The sequence below is a fragment of the Osmerus eperlanus genome, chromosome 7 (assembly GCF_963692335.1).
Source record: "Osmerus eperlanus chromosome 7, fOsmEpe2.1, whole genome shotgun sequence".
NCBI classification, from domain to species: Eukaryota; Metazoa; Chordata; class Actinopteri; order Osmeriformes; family Osmeridae; genus Osmerus; species Osmerus eperlanus.
The window spans coordinates 17776063-17799842 of record NC_085024.1 but is presented as its reverse complement, the minus strand read 5'-3'; the positions used below and the strand labels follow the sequence as shown (position 1 = coordinate 17799842).

At 41.3% G+C, this 23780-nt stretch overlaps 1 protein-coding gene across 1 annotated transcript; it reads right to left on the bottom strand.

Annotated features, from left to right (window-relative positions):
• Positions 1 to 1280: 1280 nt before the first annotated feature.
• mtmr11 (myotubularin related protein 11) lies at positions 1281 to 23780 on the bottom strand. The gene is made up of 17 exons (XM_062465432.1): positions 23445 to 23780; positions 17999 to 18068; positions 13694 to 13830; positions 13479 to 13548; positions 13245 to 13384; positions 12913 to 12997; positions 11582 to 11729; positions 11285 to 11372; positions 11041 to 11129; positions 10790 to 10914; positions 6901 to 6979; positions 6393 to 6463; positions 5244 to 5416; positions 4984 to 5154; positions 4552 to 4770; positions 3725 to 4042; positions 1281 to 3263 (listed from the first exon to the last, which is right to left on the bottom strand). The coding sequence occupies exons 1-17, from the start codon at positions 23499 to 23501 to the stop codon at positions 2835 to 2837; spliced, it is 2469 nt and encodes an 822-aa protein (XP_062321416.1). The 5' UTR covers positions 23502 to 23780; the 3' UTR covers positions 1281 to 2834.

Here is a 23780-nt window from a genome sequence, read left to right as displayed (position 1 = left end):
GTGAAATTTATCAGAAATTTCTGAATCTTGAAGTAATGACCTTGTAGCTAAAGTTATTTATTTATCATGTTTTAGTTTCCTAGACTAAATAGTTGGGAATTATACTTTGTACGGCAACTATAATAAATAGTCAATGCAAAAAAGCGGCCTACAAAAAATCTGTAAGAAGTGGTTGTCCAGACAATATTCCTAGAACTCCTGGGGATTTCCCTGAATAACGTTTAGTAGTTGGATCCTACCCTGTAAAGCATCTCATACTGTTGAGTCCCTTAACCAATCCCTCCCCACCTCATTCCGCCAGGTCTCCCACCAAGCTGAGCACCAGCCAAGCAGGCAGTATAGAAAGTAGCTCACTGACAGGCTCGCTCTCCTTGGGACCTGACCTCCCCCACTGCCAGTGCTGCATCTCTTACGAGGCCCGTCTCAAGCGCCTATCCTGTGGCCATCTCTACTGCGACCCCTGCACTGACCAGATAGTCAACCTGGCCTTTGAAGACATAGAGGGCCTCTCCGACTACCCCTGTCCCATGTGCAAGTCCCTCCGTCAGCTAGGAGAACTGGATCCTTCCTCTTCAGGGTACTTCTGTGGCCCCCTTGGCATGCTGCAGCATCAGCAAGTGGTCAAGGAGCACGGGAGTTGGTGGGGGTAGTGTTGAGGTCACCTTTTATTACTAGCGAAGTCCTGACTATGTATTAGCCTTCTCTGAGGAGAAATACGCCAATTTTTGTGTAACAAGTTCAGGTTTATGAAAATAATATGTTTCTCATACAGCTAAATTGTGATCAATAACATTTGAGTGCAGCAAACAGCTATTTGTTCTGTTTCAGTTCTCTCGTTTGGTTAATCTATAAACATTTTAATTGCAATAGTGAAGATAGTGGAAAATGCATGCAACTTTACAATTTGTATTGATTTTGATCTTATTTGGGCGAAAACCTTCAGAGGAAAGTGCCATACCATCATGTTTTTCTATAAAATATTATTAGATGTTTGTAATAGTTTGTGTCAGACCGTTTAAAACTATTCATTTGTTGTGAAAGTAAACAAAGAAAAAAAAACTTATTTTGATGTTTCTTCATGTGCGTGTACATGGAGATTATGGATTTTATCGGATAGAAGATATATTGTACACTCCCATGTTATGTGTAAAGTGCTGTTAAATCTTAATGTAAATATTTATTTTGCAGAAAAAATAAAGATGGACAGTAAGGGTGCTTCTCTTAAATGGAAACTAAGTTTATTTTTACCAAATATAAAGATGGGTTTGGAGACTTGAGAATAAATCATACAATTTATTCATAAAGATATTATAGACAAAAGCATGCAGATACAAAAAATATGTACAACTGGCAAATGAACATTTAATACATTCTAAAGTATTGCAATAATGTAGACCGTTGGACTACAAGTGGTAATTGGATGCTTGAACTAGGAAGGTTTTACCTAAAGTTTTGGAATCATAAACTAAGTATTCTTGTAGCTCACTACTTGTAAAGGTGTTGCAAGCTTGTGTTTTTTCCATGGAAGAACAAGGCAAAATCACTGCTATCATGTACAAAAAAAGTACATGCATAAGAAAAATGTATGAGCTGTGTTAAAATGAAGATGCATTTTCACAACCTTATGGGATGCCAATGTATTTGCTGCGTAGTAATGATATAATGCAAAATACAATATTCCCTGGACTAAAAGACTTCGTACCGATTCCTGTTTGTAATATTACACACCGAAATGGTATTTGCATTATAAAACTAGCGGTCAGAACAAAAGATGAAAGTATATTACATGTTATTTTCTTAAAGTTTAAGACAATAATTATTCCCTTACTGATAATCGGTTTCCTAACAGTACCAAATGAAAAATACTGTAAGTATAAGTATCAACCATCATACAAGCATGATTTACAAAAAGATATCCTGGTCCAAACAATTTTTAAATATTTTTTCTTCCTTATTATTACACTGTCAAAAGTCATATAAACAAAACAGGTCAATAATACTTTCTGCATAATACTCAATAAAGATGCCACATAGAACATCTAGAAATGTAAGTCGTGATCACACCTCATCAGTCATGGATACCAACTCAGTCATTGTGTACATAGTGCCACACACACACACCGGCTAATACATTGTAACAGTTAGAACTGAATTTAGGCCTCTAGCAGACATGCAAGTAGAAGGATATGAGAGCAGTACCAAAATAGCTTTCATGCCCCAAATTCTAGATCAGATTTGCTGGACACAATGCCAAGTTAAAAATGTTTGTGGGTGACACCAATGTCTCTTCTTAGCATTTGGCCATCAGCTTTTTTGTAACACTGTTATGGGTTGAACTGGTATTGGACATATGTGTCAATGTATCCTTTGATGCTAAAACAAAACATTATTAAGCCATCTGGTCAAAAATCTGGATTTTTGATCAAAAGCTAATTCACATGGCTTTTAAACAAATTATTATGGTTTCTGTTTGTACTTTCTGTGGCTTTATTTTGGGTTGTAGCTTGCATTTCAAAACATTTCTCATGAAAATAGTAACTACATTATTCAGTGGCCAACAGGGAACAAAAACTGGAAAATGTTGTCTTGTGCTTTGAGCTAAACACTGCCTTACAACTGCTGTCATCCTCCCTGCCTAAAACAGACACCCTGTTCTTCTTCACCTAACAGTCACTTCACTATGCTGTGACAGGCAGAGAAATCACATCTTCAGTGTCGAGGGAAGGGGGTCGTGAGTTTCAGGGTGTTCCTGTGAACGAGCTAATAACAGTTCACAGCCAATAGAAATGCGTGAGACTGGGATAGGACTGTAGGTGCTAACAGATGAGGGGAGCTCAAGAACCAAGTGAAGATCCATTGCTCTTGGGAAACTTGGCATTATTAGGTGCAGGAAAGTAGCGTTGGTCTGGGCGAGCGTCTGAGGGTTGACCAAAGAGGAAGGTGTGCTTGTGGCTGCTCTCCCTGTGACCAGGCCTCAACTGTGGGGCCGTGGAGAGAGGAGGCCCCCTGGTCTGGTGGTTGGAAGTTGGGGGCACTGGTCTGGTCGTGGCTGGGCCCGGCGGTCTTGAGGCTGGAAAAAGGAATGTGCCGTTGTTGGTGTTCTGGTTGAGGTTGGTATCTGTCCTTCGGGGCTCTGGTCTCTTATGAGGTTGGTTCTCCCCGGCGGTGGAGGCTAATGTTAGCTTGTCTTGGAGGTTCTGTACCTCCCAGGCCAGCTGCTCTACAGGGTGATGTGTGTTGGAGGAGATAGGGTGGGAGAATGCCTGGGAATTACACAGCAGGGTGGGATTTGAGTGAATTCATCCATCCACAAATTAATCAATTACTTCAGTTAGTATAGTTTCAAGTCTAGCAAGGAAACATGCATGTAATCATTTTTTTTTTATGAAACACATTATTGTTCTATTCTGTCTTTCAGCTACCATTGAACTCGGTTCTCACCAAAATAACAAAAACACCAAGATCACCATGGTAACAAGACTTCAAGGCTTTGTGGGACACAAAGCTTTTTAAGCATGATAAACATGAATAAACTGCCAATCATTGGTTTCATAAGAGCCTGCTTTATAATCAGTGCTAGAAAACACAATAGCTATCTATTTTTATTTCAACAGGCCTTGAAGCTATTATTCAGAACACTGCAGAAAGACAAGGCCCATCCAACAGCACACACTTCTTCTCTATTGAAATGTTTGGAACCCAACAACATAGAGAGAAAATGGACCTGTGCATGAAGTGCCCCTCGGAGGTAGCAGTCTCTCCACACCCCAACACAGGGTCCGAGGAGCAGAGGCAGCAGGGGCTCAAATGGGTCCAGGGGCCCGGTGGTGATGGTGCTGGGGAGACTGTGGGGGAGCTCTGTGAGGGCCCAAGCCTTCAGCAGCCTCTCCAGGCCAGGCAGGTTCTCAGAGGAGGGGGCTCTTCGGTGGCTCTTCCGGTAAACACCTGAGCCGCCTCCACTACGCCAGGGAAGCAGGTTGGCAGGACAGGAGAAGGAGCCTCTGGAGAGCTGGAACACAGAGCCTGGGATGGTGTCACCGAGCTGAGGGAGAAATGGGGAGGGAGAAAGAATGAGAGGGGGAGAGAGGGTGTAGGACCGGAGGGAGAGAGCGAAAGAATGTATCAGTGACTTGGCACCACTTTGGCATGGCAGTGTTTGAGGCAGCATGCTCGTGTTTTGTCTATTATTAACACATTGCGGTACTGAGTGTCTACCAGAAGGGGGTGCAGTAATTCAAGGTGCACACGTTCAGTGAGATTTTAAGCAAGCCAATTGTGTAGGGGAAAAAAGTCTATGACTTGCTCAAGTTTTAAAAGCCGTATATGCCGGAAGGTTATACTTTTGAGAGTTTGAAAAACCTCACCTTATAGACATTTCTGTTAAGGCAATCCATACAACTTCTATCTTAAGAGCTGCTAAGGCTCATTTCCAAAACGGATATGAGACATACGATGACTAATGCGCAATAGTGTGAACCAGGGACTAAGGGTCAAGTAGCTTGGATTTCTGAGAATCAGGATGCATTCTAAATCGTTCTATTCCATCCCTACCCTGTGTGCATCTGGGTTGGTGTTAAGGTTGCCATTCAGTATGGGCGGGGGCGGTGCGGGTGGGGACACAGGCTGGGTGAAGCGTGCCCGCCTTTGGCTGCTGTACTGAAGGCCCCAGTCCCACACGGGGGGCAGAGGGGGGTCTGAGGTCTCCTGGGAAGAGCCTTGGGGAAGCACGTCTCTCCAGCCATTGACGAGGGTGTAACTCTGGGATAGGTTCTTTGAAGGCGGAGTGGAGAAATACAATTTAAAAAAGAGAAGGGAATTATTTGGGAATTTTTGATTCATAGGTTTGAGACTTGTACTACTGAAAAATCTTTACTGGTCTGTACGAAATTCCAGGTCTTCAAATTTCCCATCACACCCCAAAATACGTGAATGTATAAAACTCAGTTTTGTGACGAACAGATTTGCAGGGACTCGCTAGACTACCTGGGTGCGTTTGCACCTCTCCCTCTGGCAGTTGGCCAGGAAGCTGCTAAAGAGGGGCAGGTGGACGCTGTCGTGGAGGGCCAGCAAGAAGTCACTGGTCAGCTGGAAGCGGGAGGGGTACTGAGACCACAGCTGCCACACACAGTCCAAAAATAGCAGGAAAACTGGAGCCTGGTGAAGGGCGGAAAGAGAATTAGAATTCCAAAAATGTTTATTCATTCAAATAACAGCCATTGAAAACATGGACTTTTTTCAGCAACCTCTTCCTTGTCGCTGTCCCGGTTGTAGTTGATGCGGCTGTAAAAACGATGTCCGGCCATGACCCACTCCTTCTGCACCAGGCCCTGGAAGCCTGCCCTGGTCCTGCTGTGGGGGTCGCACATCACCTGCACCAGGCTGGACACCACACAGTTCATGTCCCGGTCCTCCGCCTCTGTACACAGACAACAACAGCATAGAAAACAGACCGTCAGCAGTCAATTCACATGTGGCGGCAGCATGGGGTTTGGATGTGTGTTTACCATACACAGCATGGAGTTGCTATTGCTGCTTAAAGCCAGTATGCGAGTCTGTAGAATGCAGTTTTTATGGGTGATCAAATGAAATAAAAAAAATCTATCCTGTGTATTGCTTTGGAGAAAGGCGCCTGCTTAATGAATACATTTTAATTGCTATTGTTATTATTCATTCTTAGGAATACACCCAAGTGTATGATAAAATATGTATACTATCCAAGTCCAACATGTACAACAAGAAGGAAAAGGCAGGACCAGGCTGGGCCTGACTGAAAAGGCCTTCAACTGCAATAACAATATCAAAGGGAAGTAGCTACCAGCTGTCATTTCATCATTTCAGTAACGCAATAAATACGTCTCAAACATCTTCCTTTGTTTAAGTATGTAGACAGACATATGCTCACTAAATTGTTGACAGCAAATACTAAACAACTGAAGTCATAATTTAAAAAGAAGATTAGTAATTCTTACACTACGTAGGCAACATTGTTCTTTCCTAAGGACATCTTATGCTTGGGAGAAAGTCGTTTTTTTTGGCAAACAAATGCAACCACACATTGTTGCCGTGTTTGGAACAACAATAGCTCACGAAGGACAAGCAACCAGCATTCCAGACATAATCTGAATTAGCGAAGGTGTTTTCCATCATTTCAGTACAGTAAGCCACAACTGCTTGAACCCCCCCCCCCCTCATGTACTACATCAGCATCACACAACCACAACAATGCAAGCGGTTGTAACAGTGTCCTAGAAAGTGCTGTAGGTGTATAGGAGAGCACTGGTATGAGACTCCTTCAGGGTAAGCCCTAATACGCTTTTAATGAGGAGAAGGATGTGAATAATGAATGGGTTGAATAATCTGAGATGGCCCCCGACACATCACGTGACACCTACCTTGCAGCACCACGGTCAGGTGACCGCCTCGGAGCAGGCAGGCCACCTCGGCTGCTTTCCTCAGACAGCACCTGGGAGGAGAGGAAGAGGGGAGGGACAGAGATGGAGAAAGAGAGAATGACAATAGAGTTTATGTTAACACCATTAATGGGTTATATTACTCCTGTTCTTCCTAAACACCGAATACACTAGAACTGCATTCAGTGTCTACATGTTTAAGCCTTTAACTGCATCAATGGTACAGTTATGTATTTCTTTTACCATTTCTTAATATTCATGTACATGTATTAAGATTACTATGAAGTGAATAATATGCAGGTGTCATAGACACAGATTAATCTGTAAGAGATCGGACATCAAGGTAGTCTGAATAATTATATTCAGTCTGAATAATTATATTCAGACTACAGGCGGAGCGACATTCAACATCAATCAAATCAATGGAGGCTTGTGGCATTCACTATGGATGATTGGCCAGACTCCAGACCAATCAATCAGCCACAGTTACCTGGTGTAGTCCAGCCAATGAGTGCTCTCCAGGGTAGACAGCCATTTGTCATCAGGCACAGACACAGATGTGGAGATGTCTGAAGAAGCACCACAAAAAAAAAAGAGACAGCTCAATTAGACAGCCATTTTCTGTAGAAATGCAGTTCTACCTGCTCGCTTCAAAGTATACTGTCTTGAAATGTAAAAATATTAACCTTCCTGAAAATAAGATTAATGTATCTTTACAATTGTAATAGGGGATTTGGGGAGTTGTAAAACATATAGTGTATTCTCCTACTTTTGCTGTGGTGATGATGTGATGTTGGGTATGACAATGGATGGTGTGTGTTCTGTGTTCTTCCTGTTTGTATGTGTGTGAGAGAGTGGGAGCCAGGAAGAGGACTGTCTTGTCCTGCAAGGACATGGGCCCTGCACAGATCTGCACCCCCCGGATGAATTCCCTTGTGATGGAACAGCTCAGTGACAGAGACTTTCCCAAAGAAAAGCTACGCTAGGACAGCCACCATGCTATTTCATTGGACATACCGGTCATCATCACAAACAGAAAATGGCATGGTAAAATGCATGGTTACAAACCTGAAACTAGTGTTAGAAGTCACAGAACTATCCATATTCTTCCAACAGATTTATCTACCCCTGTTTTATCTGTTAATACCCCACAGATGAAACTGGCCCTTCTAAATGTTAGATCACTAAATAACAAAACATTTCTAGTTAATGATCTGGTCAAAGAAAACAACTTAGACTGCATCTGTCTAACAGAAACCTGGCTAAACAATGACACGGCAACAGCAACTTTGATAGAAGCGTGTCCGCCTGATTACAGCTTTCACCAAGTTTCAAGGACATCAAAAAAAGGTGGAGGAGTCGCAGCTATTTTCTCCTCTAAACTGTTGTTCAAAATCACTGAGCTAGGTGAATTCACATCATATGGATATCTTGCTATAGAGCTCAAAACCGAATCAATACTTTTTGTTATTATATATCGGCCACCCAAGCACTCGCCAATATTCATACAAGATTTCTCTGAACTATTATCACTATGTGTCACTAGATATCTACAAAGATACACTAACCACCTATAACAAAACCATCCGTCTAGCAAGGAGAGAATATTTCTCCAACATTATTACAGAAAATGCCAGAAATTCCAGAGTTCTTTTCTCCACCATTGACCAGCTGCTAAACACTGTCCCTGCCCCACCTCCATCCTCAGCAGTTAAATGTGAAGAGCTTGCTTTGTTCTTCAAGAACAAAATAACTTTGATCAGAGCGAGTATTATTAATAGTGGGGTCGGAACTGACATCAGTAGATTCTGCAACATAACCATGAGCACATTTACCTGTATCACACTTAGTGAACTTTCCAAAATTGTCAGCGAATCTAACTCCACAACCTCAGATATTGATCCTATACCCACAACATTCTTTAAGCGAGTGTTTGATAGTGTCTCAGGTCCGGTGCTAGAGATTATAAACACATCCCTTAGAACTGGCGTCTTCCCAGATGCCTTCAAAACAGCTGTTGTAAAGCCCCTATTAAAGAAACCCAAATTGGATAACAGTCTACTTGCAAATTACAGACCAATATCAAACCTTCCATTTATTAGTAAAGTACTGGAAAAGATAGTTTTAGTCCAATTAAATTATTTTCTTGAAGAAAATAACATCCTGGAAGTCTCGAAGTCAGGTTTCAGGAAATATCACAGTACTGAAACTGCTCTCACCAAAATAATTAGCGACCTCAGACTAAACTCTGATGCAAATAAAGTCTCTATCCTTATCCTGTTAGATCTCAGTGCAGCATTTGATAAAATTGATCACGACATCCTAATCAATAGACTGGAAAAGCTTATTGGGTTCACGGATAGTGGATTGAACTGGCTGAAATCATATATCACAGGAAGGAAGTTTTATGTTAGTTTAGGTGACCATAGGTCCAAGAAACATGAGAACTGCTACAGGGTTGCTCAAGGAAGCTGCTTAGGTCCATTACTTTTTTCTCTTTATATGTTACCACTCGGCGACATAATCAGAGAACATAACATAGATTTCCATAGCTATGCGGATGACGCACAACTATATATATCCACTGAACCCAACGATGCAACGGCCATCAATTCCATTACCAACTGCCTGTTGGCAATAAACAAATGGATGAATGATAACTTTCTTAAATTAAATGAAGACAAAACCGAAGTCCTACTATGTGGCCCCAAATCCAAAAGAGAGATGCTTATTAAGAATCTTGGAGGCTTAACCCCCTGTCTTAAACCAGAGGTGACGAGTCTCGGTGTAATCCTGGACTCAGATTTGAATTTCAACTCTCACATTAATAAAGTGACCAAAACAGCTTTCTTTCACCTGAGGAATATAGCAAAGGTACGACCATTCATAAACCAAAATGATGCAGAGAAGTTAATTCATGCTTTTATATCCAGCCGGCTGGACTACTGTAACACACTTTTCACTGGTCTTCCCAAGAAAACCACTGAAAGACTACAGCTCATTCAAAATTCTGCAGCTAGATTATTAACCAAAACTAAAAGGAGAGAACACATTAGTCCTGTCCTAGCTACTTTACACTGGCTCCCTGTTGCCTTCAGAATTGACTTTAAGGTCCTTTTCCTCACATACAAAGCTCTACACGGACAAGGACCTAGCTACATTGCTAACTCCTTTATAAACTACACACCAGCTAGAACACTGCGATCATCAAATGCAGGCCTATTAGAGGTCACCAGAAGCAGTCATAAGAAGATTGGTGATTCGGCCTTTGTCAATTACGCCCCAAAACTATGGAACAAATTACCCATAAATATTAGGGAAGCAAACACTCTAGACATTTTTAAAAGACAGCTTAAAACCTACCTTTTTACCGAAGCATTTAAGTAATTTTATCTCAAAAGGGTTTTCCTACTTTTTAAAGTTGTTTTCTCTCTTGAACAGAGATCTTATTGGGATTTTTATTTTTGTTTGAATTGTTTATCACTTGTATTATTGTTTTTATTGATTGTATGTAAAGCACCTTGAGCTACAATTCTTGTATGAAATGTGCTATATAAATAAAGTCTTACTTACTTACTTACTTGTAAATTTGACGGACAGCAGTGGGACCGACTGTGGCCTTTGTTCTACAAAGGGGATTAACCAGCTATGGAATGTGCTGTGTGAAGCTACACACAACCACAATAAAACCATCTGTCAACGCTTGTTTTGAACTGTCAAAGTATGGGAGAAGAGTCGTTCAAAACATCCCCCTTTCACCCCAAAACCACATTCCACATCCTTAATTCAAACATTCTGATTTCAGATTTTTTAGAAAGTGTGCGATGGAGTCATAAGGGAACATTTCTTAATGATTACTTTTGTATGTTGTAATAAGTCATTCACATTTTGACCTGTCTTACTACAACCTAATCACAGATTCCTGTCTGCGTTAAGAGTGTAAAGCTGTTAAAGGTTCACATACAGCCTCTCTCTTGTCTCTGTGTCAGTAGCATTGTAATTGAAAATACATGTAATTAGAAGAACACCTGTTTACGTCGTCCATAAACACTGCCTGTCACCTAACCCTCAGGATTAAGGCCGCTGCTAATGCACCGGGATTTTATGAACAGATAAGGACAAAGCACAAGGCTGGACAGAGAACAGTTCAGCTATTGTTTTTGTTTTTTTACTCAACCCTTTAGTCTAATGTTTAACTGGTGGCATGAAGACAAATGATTTTTATGGACTTGACAGGATGAGTTAAACACTGGAGGGAGACTTGTTTTAGCTTGCCTCACACATTGTGGCAAGCTGGAGAAAACCCATTTGAAAGATTTTAATAATGCTATTTTCATAATGTGAAATATGTGTGGGCAGATTTCAAGCGTGCCACTGACCTCCCAGACACAGGGCACGCAAGCGAGTGTGAGACAGCTGGATGTCTGCAGGTGAAGGCATCTCTTCACCCAGCTCCACCACCACACACAGAGACTGTCCTCCGAACAGGATCAACTCCAGGTTCCTGCACGGAGGAGACAAAGGGAATAGTGTTCAAACATCTAACTTTTTTTTTGTCACAGACAGGACAACAATTTAGCAATGCTTGAACAGTCTCTGATTGCAACTGAAGAGGTACAAACGACAGGACCTGATATCATCCTTCTCGTGATAGATGTTGTTCTGGAAGCTGGCCATCCGTAGCAGGTCGCTTCCCCGAGGGTGGCGCCAACACCAGCGCTGAAACACAGTATGCCCACAGTCCACATTCACGACCGAATATAATTTTTTAACACTTGTTTGGAGATATAAATGAGCACTTAAGACCATTTATTGAAGCATGTGATTTGTTGAAAGTGGATGGTTGAATTTTGGGGGATATTGATGGAACTCACAGGTATGCGTCCCTCGTTGAAGTGTGCAAAGGTCTTCTTTAGCTCAGTGTCTAGAACCTTCTGAGGCACTATGTTAAACCTTGGCAGACTGAAGGGAAAATTGAGAAAAGATTGTCAGTGAGTTAAATCTGTCTAATGACCTAGGCTTGCTAATTCAGCATTGGAAGGTCCTTGAGAAAAACATTTACTGCTTGGTAGATGGTTTATTCATCATAACTACACCTAAGGATTTGTGTGTTTTGAAGACAACACCATGACAAACAAAGTAAAGAGTCTCGAATGTGGTTGTCTCTATACCTGGTGGACATCTCAAAGCGGTCGTTGACGGAGCTGACCCTCCAGCCACAGGCCCCAGTTCTCTCCAGCTCCCGCTCCCAGTCAGACGAACACTCAAACCAGTTCATGGAGGCGTCGCGCCTGCGGTTGCTTAGAAACTGCTTCATCTCTAGAGGAGGAGACACATGTGTGGGCATCTTTAAAAAAGTGTAAGTCCAAATAGAAGAAAATAGCAAGTTGATGAATTAAGATCTAGCATGGGAAACAAAAACACAAAAAGAAGGGGAACTGGATAAGACTTCAGTGCCTTATATTATTTGACAATAATAATAAAAAAATAATAATAAAAAAAAATCTAAAACGCCTCCTTTCCCCTATATGTTTACTTGTGAAACACCCTTCTACCGCCAAACCATAATAACTAGGTAATTACTGTTGGTGTGTAATTAATGTTGTCACTACAGGTATTACAATGAGGTTACAATAATACATGAGCATTTAAGATAAAATGTTACCAAGGTGTCATCCTGTACTTGCCCTGACAGTAAATCTCACAACAGATCAAAAGATTGAGCGTTCGTGGTTGTACAGTCAGCAGAGCGATGCCTATGGCGCTGACTGCACACTGACCACATCTGAACCTTTGACAAGGTTCAGCAGGGGTGGACTGGTGACATGTTTCAGCTGGCTTTACATTATTCATCTGGCTGACTGGCATCTGTGTCCTGGTTGGCCTAACATACTGTATTGTCAGTATGGCAGTGTATACAGTATAGTACAGATGTATCAAGTTTCTGTAAACGATTAACTATGTGAAACTGTATATGTTTTTTATAGGAGAGGAAATGGTTAAAAGGGTACCGTAGTGGCATTTCAAAGGGTGGGGTTGAAGTGTCTACAACTTTAAGTTAATGAATGTACTGTAGTTGTTATTACTAAATGTCACAATACCCAATTATACTCGGGGCTGGATATTATAAACCCTTAAAATAAAACTTTCAAACATCTGGTTGCACTTTTTGATGCAAGGGGGTCGTTAAGCTTCCATTATGACTCAGTCTGAGTATGTTTTCCTATTTTGAAGAGAAGAGAAGTCAGGTCGGATATCTTGAGATCTTTATCAAAGCCAGCCAGCACACCTCAAATGTTTTTGGTCCCATGGATTTTTGAATCACAAAATGTCCTACGCACATGCGTAATGTGTGTGTTGGTGGCTTGTGAGGACGTCTACACCATACTCGTGACATTTCTCAGAACTGTTTACATTTTCGTCCACTCAGATTATTGCGCAGCTAATCAGTTCAAGTTAGAAAGCTAAAAAGTGTGTTGGCACGTGCGGAAGAGGGACTCACCAACACTCCCCAGGGCAGCATTCTGGAAGGAGAGGACTGTCCCTGGCTTTGTAGGCTGGTAGGTCTTGGCAATGGTGTAGGTTATCTGAGGAGCAGCCAAACAAGTCATACAGCTTCTCAGCCTGAGTAAGTGCATCAGCTTTCAGAATGGAGACCCTGTCTCATACCAATGACCCAGACTCAGATCACCAGACATATCAGCTGGATCTCTGTAATTTCATGCTAATTGCCAGCTATGTGTTATATGAACCCCAAATCATAACCTCAGCATACACAAAACACACACATACACGCAGAGATCAACTTGTAAACAGACTAAACGGCGCACGCACCTCTATAGCCTGTGTGTCGGGGGTAAGGCGGTCGAACAGGAAGCAGAGGACTCGAAGGTCCCTACAATACAACACCAGCTCTTCCGGTGTGAACTTTAGTGAGGAGTTTGGAGTCACAAGTTTGGTTCTGGATGGGCCCACTGCAGACGAGGACACACTCACGCGGTTAATGGGATCGAACAGCAATCTGCTACGAACAGTTCAGAAAATCGAAGAGGCCTAAGAGTATCTTACCAGCTACAACTTTATCTATGGAGGCCAAAGCCACATCGTGATCTCCCAGAAGCACTGGGTCTGCGTTGTCCTAGTAAAAGTAGGTCAAAGTTTTTAGGTACTGTAAAATGATTTGTGTACTCGAAAGCACACACACACACACACACACCAGGACGTTATACATGTACACAAGCACACATAGAACCTTACAAAAATGTGTCAGTAAAGCCACTCACGTCAGGTTTGGGACCATCCTGGGGTACAAACGCCACCCTAAAGTGGGTACAAAAGAGCGTGCCTGCCAACCAGCCACCCCCTTCCCTGGGCGTTAGCTTCTTCCTCACCAGCACTGCCCGCTGGAGGACACACTCTCCTGGGACACACACACAGAGAAGGTTCAACGGTTCCGTGGGAAGTTTACTGTTTACAGTGTGTGTGTAAATGGATCCATCAAACGCAACGGTTCATAGGTTCAGTATGGAATTTACTGTTTGCATGGTGTGTTACAATGTGTGTTAACACAGCATGGAATTTTATTGGAATTTAGACAGGAGGAGGAGAGGCGTTCCAGCATCTGAAGGCCTTTCCACACACCTGTAATACATTGAGGATTTTGACTTACTATAAAAAGAACACAGATTGAAAATATATTTTAAAAGATTATCCTTGCTATTCCATAAGGCATTAGTCATACATTTATATTTTAAAATAAGATGCCTTTATAATTACTATTGTTTTCTTTGTTTAGGTCAGATAAAGAACATCTGTTTTCTTTGAGTGTGGGAATAAGCTACACAATTAAAAATTCCTTAACATGCTTTTAAAAACAACCATTTTCCCCTATAAACATTCACACTTTCATACGAACACACACACACACACACACACACACACACACACACACACACACACACACACACAAAGGCTCTACTGCAACAAAGCAATTGCCGGCTAGATGTGTGTTGCCATGGCAACATAGTCAAGGGTAGAGTTAGGGGAAAAATGACCGCTTTGTCTCTAAAAAGGGAAGGGCTTGGCCAACGTGGTGAGAGGAGTGTTTTGATTCGCACTTTAAGAACCAATGAAGGTTTTGTGAGGGACTGACATTTTTCCTACTCAAAATAACAAAGTAAACCAGAAATGCTGCAGTGTCTTACAAAGTACATATAATCAAAATATTTGTTATCAACCCTTGCATAAAGAAAAATGTATACCCTGATTAACAGCATGTTTTTCTGAACATAGAAACTAAATTCTTGGTTCTCTCACAGCAACTAACACACCAATACTGTTCCTACGCTTTAGAAAGAAAAAGCCAATTAAGCTTTGGAAAAGCTACAAAGAAATCTTCAAAGAGTTCCTCAGAAATATTGTATGTTTACACTAAGTTCCTTCTCAAAGTATTGGATCAAAGAACCTTAGCTCTCTGCAAGTTCCTCATGCACTGGTCTTATCGTGAGATTTAAACCATACCTCGTAGCTCTAAAGACGTTAAAGTTGGCACAAATAAGTCCTTGTTTTTGAGGAGTGCTCATTTCTCTGAGGACAATTGGTCTCAGTATGAATCGCTGCTCCATTTTATGCCTCCCCGGGGTGCAACAGGGCTGAAAACATTCCTAAGACATCATGGTCTACAGATGTGAGGCAAGGGACAGGAAGTCAACTACGTTTCTGGAGTTCTTTGCGTTCATTGAGAGAGTTCCTTAGAGTCTGCAGGTAGTTAATACAGCATGGGAAGTGCCTCTCCCACTGAAGGTGTTTACTGAACTAGACCGGTCGTTATGTGGTTTTAAACAGTTTTACGCTATCTTTTCTGAACTTTGACCTTTGAACCCTCCCCCCTTTCCCCCTTGACAGGCATACAAACTCAGTTTCAAAAGCCAATTTCACTCTTTGACATACACAAACACAGAATACCATACTGACTGACAATCGCACAACTGAATGGAACTACGATACCACACATTCACAAAACAAACCGGCTCACTCACTGGACAGGGAACACTTTACATTAAGGTTACATTAGCTACCCTATAACCACAGAGCAATACATATAGTAACAACATTGTACTTCCCATTTATTACAGCTAAGCGGTTATTGCACAAGTGAAAATTGGTATGGGGGAGGTTGGGCTTTCCAGGGTTAAGTGGATGATAACATTGATTTTGTTTTGGTAACAACCTTCAACTGCCCCGACCACCCCTCCCCCATACTGTGCCTTCTCACACTTTTGTGAGAAACTATCCGCTTACATATACAATTTAAATACATATATCTATTCCTTTGTACCTACAATGTTTCTACTATAGGTATTTATATGTAGTTTCATGGTAGTTAGTATATCCTTAATGTGAAGCGTCGCTGTAGTTTCTGTTTGGAATAGGACGATAAAACACCCTGAGATACAAACCATTTGATATGAACCATCTCCCTAAATTATCTTTAAATTGATTTTTCTCCAAATGGTCTTCATTTCAATCCAGTGTGCATGAAGAATTGATGCTTCTGGCTGTTAGCTAACCATTGGGGGTTAAGTTTGATCGACTCATGAACTCGGAACACACACAGTGCCGGGTGCACTCAGCCAATGACTATCATCTGGGCAATAATGTACATTTCTACGGCACTTCAATACATCAGCCCTCTTCAAATTAAGATCAATGCAAGAAACCGACTGCAAGTAACAATCAGACACTACTTTAATATTCAAAACGGAAACTTTATTGACAAACTCAACCTCCTCTTTCCTTGTCAACCACTCAACAAGGCTAACCATCACTATCGCATGATTGACAACCTCCAAATCCGGTGAAACATAAGAGCGAAGACAAAGGGGACAGTGTGTTGGCTCCGAGGAGGGTCCTCTCCCTTTGGCATTGTTTCTAGATCGACCGTATAGGGCCCCTCACATTCAAAAGGTACACGATCTATCCATCTATCTACCCGCCTGTTTGCTATTTGTGCTAGCCTGACCCATTCACCTCCCAGGGCCCGATTTGGTTTCGACTGTCCTGTGTCCGGGTGTCATCTGAGAATGTAGCGGATGCCGATCTGGTGCGGTATACGCCCGGGGAACGGGTAGCATTCTGACTGTAGGTGTGTGTTTAGGAGATGCAGCCTGCAGGTGTGTGTGCGTGTGTGCTCAAATGTGTCAGGAGAACTGGATGGAGAAAGAGAACAGGAACAGAGAGAGAGAAATAGAAAGAAAGAGAGCGAAAGAAAGAGAGACAGATAGTCACAAAAGAGAGATAAAGACGTGGGGGAAATACTGAGAGCTTGTGAGGAAGAGAAATAGAGCAAAACTGTTTTTGACAGTGACACTACAACCAAAACAACTCAATGGGCCAGCTGTACTCATCAACAAGATACAGTGTAAGGCTGGGAACTATTTTACAAGCAGCTTCAGACACTAATTAGACTGGTACAGGTCAACAGTATACAGTGGAAGTCAGCGGAAAGTGAAAGGGACAAGGGCACACACTCCCCTTCACACCCAAACACTCCCTCCCGAACACAAACACGCACCCGAGTCCCACGGAGAACGCTGTGAATAGCTGCTGATATGAAATGTTAAAGATTAGCTTGGCATCAGCAAGCCCCCGGACAGCAACATTCCTGTGTAAAGCTCCTGGCGCTGCGTACTGCTGACACAGTGCTTACGACTAGGCCCGGCAGTGGCCAGCAGCAGCGCTGCACTCCCCAGCACACTGCCACACTGTTCTCACACATGCTACAGATTAGCAGCGCATAGGCTAGCTTCTTTCGGCAGTGCATCCGTCTATCTATTGGAAGCTGAATGTAAAAACTAGTAAGAGATACGTTTTGATTCAAAACCATTTGGACGGACGGATGTTAGCTTTTTTTTTGTTTTACCTGTGTACTCTGCTACTGTGGGATTAATAAAGTAATATGGGACTGTACAGACTGTTGCTTTTACTCAAAGGTATTTTCATACACATCTGGAGAACTTTTACTATCTAGTCCTCCCATTTAAGGTGTGTGTGCATGTAACAGCTGTCAATGGCTTTTCTTGATTTGTAGCTTTGTCTGTTGAGGCTGACCTGAGAACTAAGACGATAGAATACTATAGGTTTTCTTTAGTCTTAAGGTCAAAGCTGTTGAAATAGATACTGTTACAACACAAACTGGCTTTTTCGTTTTCACTGACAATGTAACCAATGATAGCAGTAATCAAATTTCAAACCCAAAAGTACAGTTATTGATTACAGAGCCAACAAAAAGTCACTGTCCACAAACTGTTAACGTGCCCTGACCTTAGAACAAATGGTGTGTGAAAAATATCTGACTCTGGATCAATTAGTCCAACCATGAGGGGGCCAGTGAGATTGCGAGTCCTTGTTTCTCAAAGTAACATACTGTGGTTTGGGAACAGCAGAATTGACTTGGACAATTCATCACACACACATTTCTGTGGATCATGTCAGACAAAGATTGTATTTTCTGACATACAAGCAACCAAGTATAAATGATAACCCTCCTCACCACCTCTAACATTTAAAAGTGTGTGTGTGTGTCTTACCTGGTAGGCAGCGTAGACCAAACATATCTCGACCCCGAGTATTAAGACCACTCTGACTCAGCATCCTCTCCTGCAGAGGAAAAAGCAGGTGTTGTGATCGTACACACTTCTTCCATCCTAGACATCACTTCAGAAACTAGAGGGAAAACTGTCACTTTTTAACACAACAGTATGGATGATACATATAACGTCGCAACCACAGAGAGACATGCTGTGAAGCCTACACTACTGGAGACTCAGAGACAGAGAACGGCCAGTAGCGCTCAAGTGTGTTTAATTCACAAAAGAAAGTCAATGTTCAAACAAAAAAAGACAAGTCTTCCGGGGAGCTTGGCTCCCCTCGGGTCGGCCACTCATGTCTGTTGGCTGCTGTCCCTGGTGCTAGGAAGGCTAGGTAGGCTTAGTCTCTCTGTGGACGCTACAATAAGTAATGACTGGTGGTATTCTACCAGATGGAGTAAATTTGGTTCCAAAACAAGTTGAATACCTTTAATATAACATGTTGTTAGAGTAGGCCTACATATTGTATTGAACTGGCAGCTGTGGTAGGTAATTTAGCATGTGTGCTTCTCATTCATGCTCTTACTAAAAGACGACATCAACCACAAGATGTTCCATCTGCTTTAGTTTCCATGTTTTGTTTCCTTTTGGCGTTCTCTATAATGTGATAGAGTATAGTACCATCATCGGTTCTACTAGCTGCACTACTCAGTCTCACAAACCCACAAAGTCTAGAACCAGCTAGCACATACTGTACAAAATTGCACAGTATGCAAGGACAAAAGACTGAAAAAAGCTTGTGGTTTTATCAGATATAGTCAAATATTCTTGTCTAAGAATACTTCACAGCCTTTTGACCACCCTGTCAGTAAGTGTCCTTTTGCTATAAAGCCTGACGATAAGTACTTTCTCAACACCAGTTTGGTCAGTATTGGTAATCTGCTGACTCAAGGAGTGTTTGTATAGTAAAAACATTCCAAACCTTGTTTTATAGTGTGTAGTCATGAAACAATTCTGTATTAGCTAACACGAGAATGCTGTTTGATGTTACTGTTGCATCAGCTAACATAGAAGAAAATCTTATTGCAACAAAAGTAACATAAATATGTTTAGTGATATTTCCTGTGAATATTTCCATTTAATAACCAAAACTAAATTAACTAAAATATTAAAAATTAGGTCTACAAAACCAATAAAATATATTTTTACACTTCAAACTTCATTTGAAGACATGATGCCTAATATCGCTCTTTTGATCATACAATAGCCTACTGGCGCCAAGAAAAACTAATCTGTAAAAGCTGAGAATTGTAGTGAATCCAAATGCTACAGTATCTTGTGGTCTAAATATATGAGCTTTTGTCTCAAGTCATCTGGCAAATGCATTTTCAAAAATCACTTCTCACTCTCTATAGAGTGAAATAACATTTTATAGCCAACTATAACCAACCAAATCAAACTGCTGGAGTTGAGTAATTCAGGGTCTGCACTAATCTTTCACCCTTTAAAAACAAAAGATAAAGGTCCTGTGGCTCTACCAAAACAGCATAGAAAAGGCTTTTGTTTCAGAAATGTTATTCACTGAATCTCAGCACCAAGACCTGAGTCAACAAAAAATACTTGTTAAAAACAAGTCTATTTTAAATTGAAGGGAACACTAAAACTTAAACCTCTTGGAGTCTGCTTGAAGACTCTTACTTTTCCATTTTCTGACTTTTTTTCCTTAAGGTTCAACACCAATGCCTTGTTTCTAACTAAAACCCCTCCAGCTAAATTCCTGGTTCTTTTTTGGTACATCCAAGGTTATTTTGATTTTGTTATTTTTTTTCTCTGAAGAGTTCCTTGTTGCATGCAACATACTTGGGACTTCCAAAACCTTGTCCTTGAGTTTTAAGGACTTGACACAAAATCTACTGAACAGATTTAAATTTTGAAAGATGGCATAACATCAAAATAGAACATCATTGATATATCAGGTACTTGAAGAAGGCATCATCTGAATCTAAAAGAGAATTAGAACATTTCCAGGTCAGAATGAAAAACCCGCTGTCACTGTCAATGATAACAATGACCAAAAAGACTGTGGACAGTTTGCACCCAGAGACCAGAGAACCACATTTCCTGGGTCTCTTTCTGCTGAGTTTACACTCTTCCACTTCAGTTTAATTGTGTGGCATCAGCATGTACTTTATCACTTTCACTACTTCTACTTCTCTGTGCCGCCTCTCTCCCTCGCTCCTGCCCTCCTTCACTTTGTCCTCAGGGCCAGTAGCCAAGGCCTATTGCAGTTTCCATTGCTCATGGCTTCCCCTTGCTACTGTGACCAGACGTCTGCAGTCAGCATGTGTGAGTGTGTGTGAGTGTGTGCGTCATTGGAAGACATACCTGGACTTCCATATGAAATACACAAAATCACAGTTAGGGGAATTTGCAGGGGCGAACGTGGCGGGCTAATACGATAAAACGTTTATGTTGTAGAATTGTAATAAGCATAACCAAGAAATACCGTAAAAGCGTCCATATTTGGGACTGGATAGTTACCATGGGGGGAATTGTTTTCAGTATGAGCCTGTGTATTGCTGAGGAAGATTGTGGCCCGTTTGTTTGAGCTGCATTGTAAACAATGCAGCTCAAACAAATAGGTCTGTTTACTCGTAAACAGTCCCATATGCAACTGTGGCTCCTGGCAGTAAAAATGAAAACAATGACATTATCTGGGCTTCTTGTCCTCTTTAAAGCGACTACTAAAACACATTTCTTTTCAAGAGATGGACTGAAATACAAAACAGATTTCTGTCTAGCCATGACCTGTGGCTGTGCTTTAATATTGGGCCCTTTCTAATGCTGTTAGGACAGTGTGACTGTGTACTATATTTCCTATGGCAAACTAGTAGAAATAAAACAACCAAGAAGCAAATATCCCATCCAAGCAAATGTATAAGACTTGAATAAAATGGCGATAAACAACAAAAAATTGCAACAAAGAGGGCTACATGCATAGTAAATTACTGCAATGAAGAATGTAAAATTCCTTGCCAAGAGTACATGACACTTTAAATCCCTTTCACATTCTAGCCTGAAGTTATTACTATGGAGTGTATCATTTAAATTAAAGGAGAGGGAACATGTATAGCGTTGCCTTTGGCTTGCTAGCCCTTTCTCACATACAATAGTCTTTGTCTAGTCTTGACTTGCTACAATCAGTGACTGGTCCTAATAATCTTCCATACAAGAGAATTGCAGTTAATGCTGATAAATATTTCACATCCTAATTCTCTTTTTTTCTTTTCATCTCACAACTTTGATGTTCTTATGTGTGAACAGTCTCATCACAACAACATCTGCACAATAGCTGACACAATTGCTGTCAGGGGATCAAAGGTAAATGATTCATTCCTGATTATTGTGTGTGCATAAGTGTGTGTGTGTGTGTGTGTTTGTTTGAGAGAGAGAGCTTTTCAGTTTAGCATGTAACTGTTTACTCAGACTGTGTAACAACACCACGACACCATTACTCACTCTAGTCAAAAAGCTATTCTTAAACATTCATTGTTAAACTACTGCGACCACAGACATGACCAAGTACATTCAAAAACAACGGACCAAAAAAAACAAGCTACTAATCAAAAAATGGAAGACCAATCCAGACGTTTTCACAACCACAATTCTGGTCTAGTCATCAGAGGACACATTGTTTGACTGTAGGAAGCTCAGGCCACCTCAGGAACTGAGGACTGGGTCCTGTGGGACCGGGTGTGGGGGTGTGTGCCTTTCTAACCCTCTACTATCAGTCCTGGATCTCCAGCCACACTGAATGGAGCCACACTGAGTCTGAGCCTCCATTTGACATTTTCACTTCTGTGGGAGCATTGTGCTTATACTCTGAGCAAGCTGCAAGTAGAACGATATGAAAACACAAGGGAATAGAGAGGGAAAAGGGAATGCAACCAGTCCGTTACTCAAACTGAATTATATCCTCCATGGGGTATAACACTAACTAACTACCTGAACTGTAATTCTACTGTCAATTAGGGCAGCTCTAGCTTCCGCTATCATTGTAATTTGCAAACATTTTGCAAAAAACTGCAACAATAGCAACATCTAGTTGAAATCACCGTGAGAATGATTTCAGATGCATTATGCATTTGCAAAAAAAAAACTCTTGCATTGTCATTTCAACACGGGACGATTCATACACTCTCGCATTTAGCTAGTGTGTGCCAACCTGGCCTTTCCTATATGGGAGTCAAATTCCTTTGAAGATGGATAGTGGGTTGAGGGAGCTGTGATATTTTGGCCAGACAGGCCCTCATGTTCAGATAATCAGATTCAAAACTCCTGCGCCTCCAACTGCTGTCTCCATGGCAACAGCCAGATGTTGTGCACATGCCCCCACTCTATATGTACTGTAGGCTGTGCCTGAGGGCGGGTTATGAGACATCTGGTAACGTTTCCCCCTGCGGACTGCGGTGGCTCCAAATAACCAAGGAGGAAGATGTAATAAGCACAAAGAGAGCACCATGGTATCCTGAAGAATGGGATACACACAGGGACATATATTATACATATATATATATATACTGTATGTGTATTGCTCTTTGTCTGTCCATACATTTGTACATAGGAACCTTTTAGAAATGGTGTCCTTTTGGAACCTTTTCTTTCATGGCTCACTGTCAGGTGAGTGCATGTAGAGAATGTTGAATGTGTTGAGAACAAATCCACAGAACTCACTTAGCCTACAATAATGAGCAGATTGCCAAAGACTTAAGTGAGTGTGTGTGTTTGTGTGTAATTATACAGACAGAAGCACCACTTGTAAAGGCAATGTCCCTCCTGGTGCGGAACACAGTTGCATCACTCTGTTTAATTGCCAAAATATAGAGTAAAGACCTAAATAAAAATAATGATCTGATACAAAAACCACTACTCTTTTATTTCAGGAACTGTCATATTATCTTTAGTGGTATGTGTTTTTTAAAGGCTCATGTGTGGTGCTGAATAGTTTCTACAGAACCGAAGACGTGTTTAGCAAGCCTATAATTATCAGTTTGGGTAGAAACATCAATCTCTTATTAACGCAATCTCTGAACAATATTTCGTTTAAAGCAGGAGGTGAATCGTGATCCTGTAACTCATAGTGCTGATTGCAATATAGTAAAGAAATAGCCAAATGAAAACTTGATGCTCATCTGAGACAGGCATCTTTTCTGATAATATGGTCTCCATTCTAAATTTTCCATAAAATGTAACAATTGTAGCTCAATTGTAACCCTTCCACTTAAGTTCTATGCAATGTAACCACCGTATTCAACACACATAGTGTACATCAAGTCCAAAACGACATAGCCTAGGTTGACTACAGTTTAGTTTAATATTATTCCACCCCAAGCAGGAGGTTCATAATTTTATATTCTACGTGAAACATTGGGAAAGGGAAACCTACCTTCATATCTGGAACCATTTGCCTTACTTTGAACGTGGTTTTAGATCCCGTTAACATGTTGGACGTCCAACAGAACTCAGTGCACTCCAATGAAAAGTCTAAATTATGAGCTCCCGATGAAAACAAGGCTATAATGACGACCGCGAAAGATTTAGTATACGCTCCATAGGCTGATCGACTAACCGAGGTCGTCTACTTTGTTCAGCGGTGTCGGTAGCTTGCTTGGCATCACCCGGCTTCGAGAAGAGAGGTAGGCTACTTATAATGTTACTAGTAAATAATTTTTGGGAAATTTAAAGCATACAGCAATGGATTCGTTTATCCATGCTTTCATTA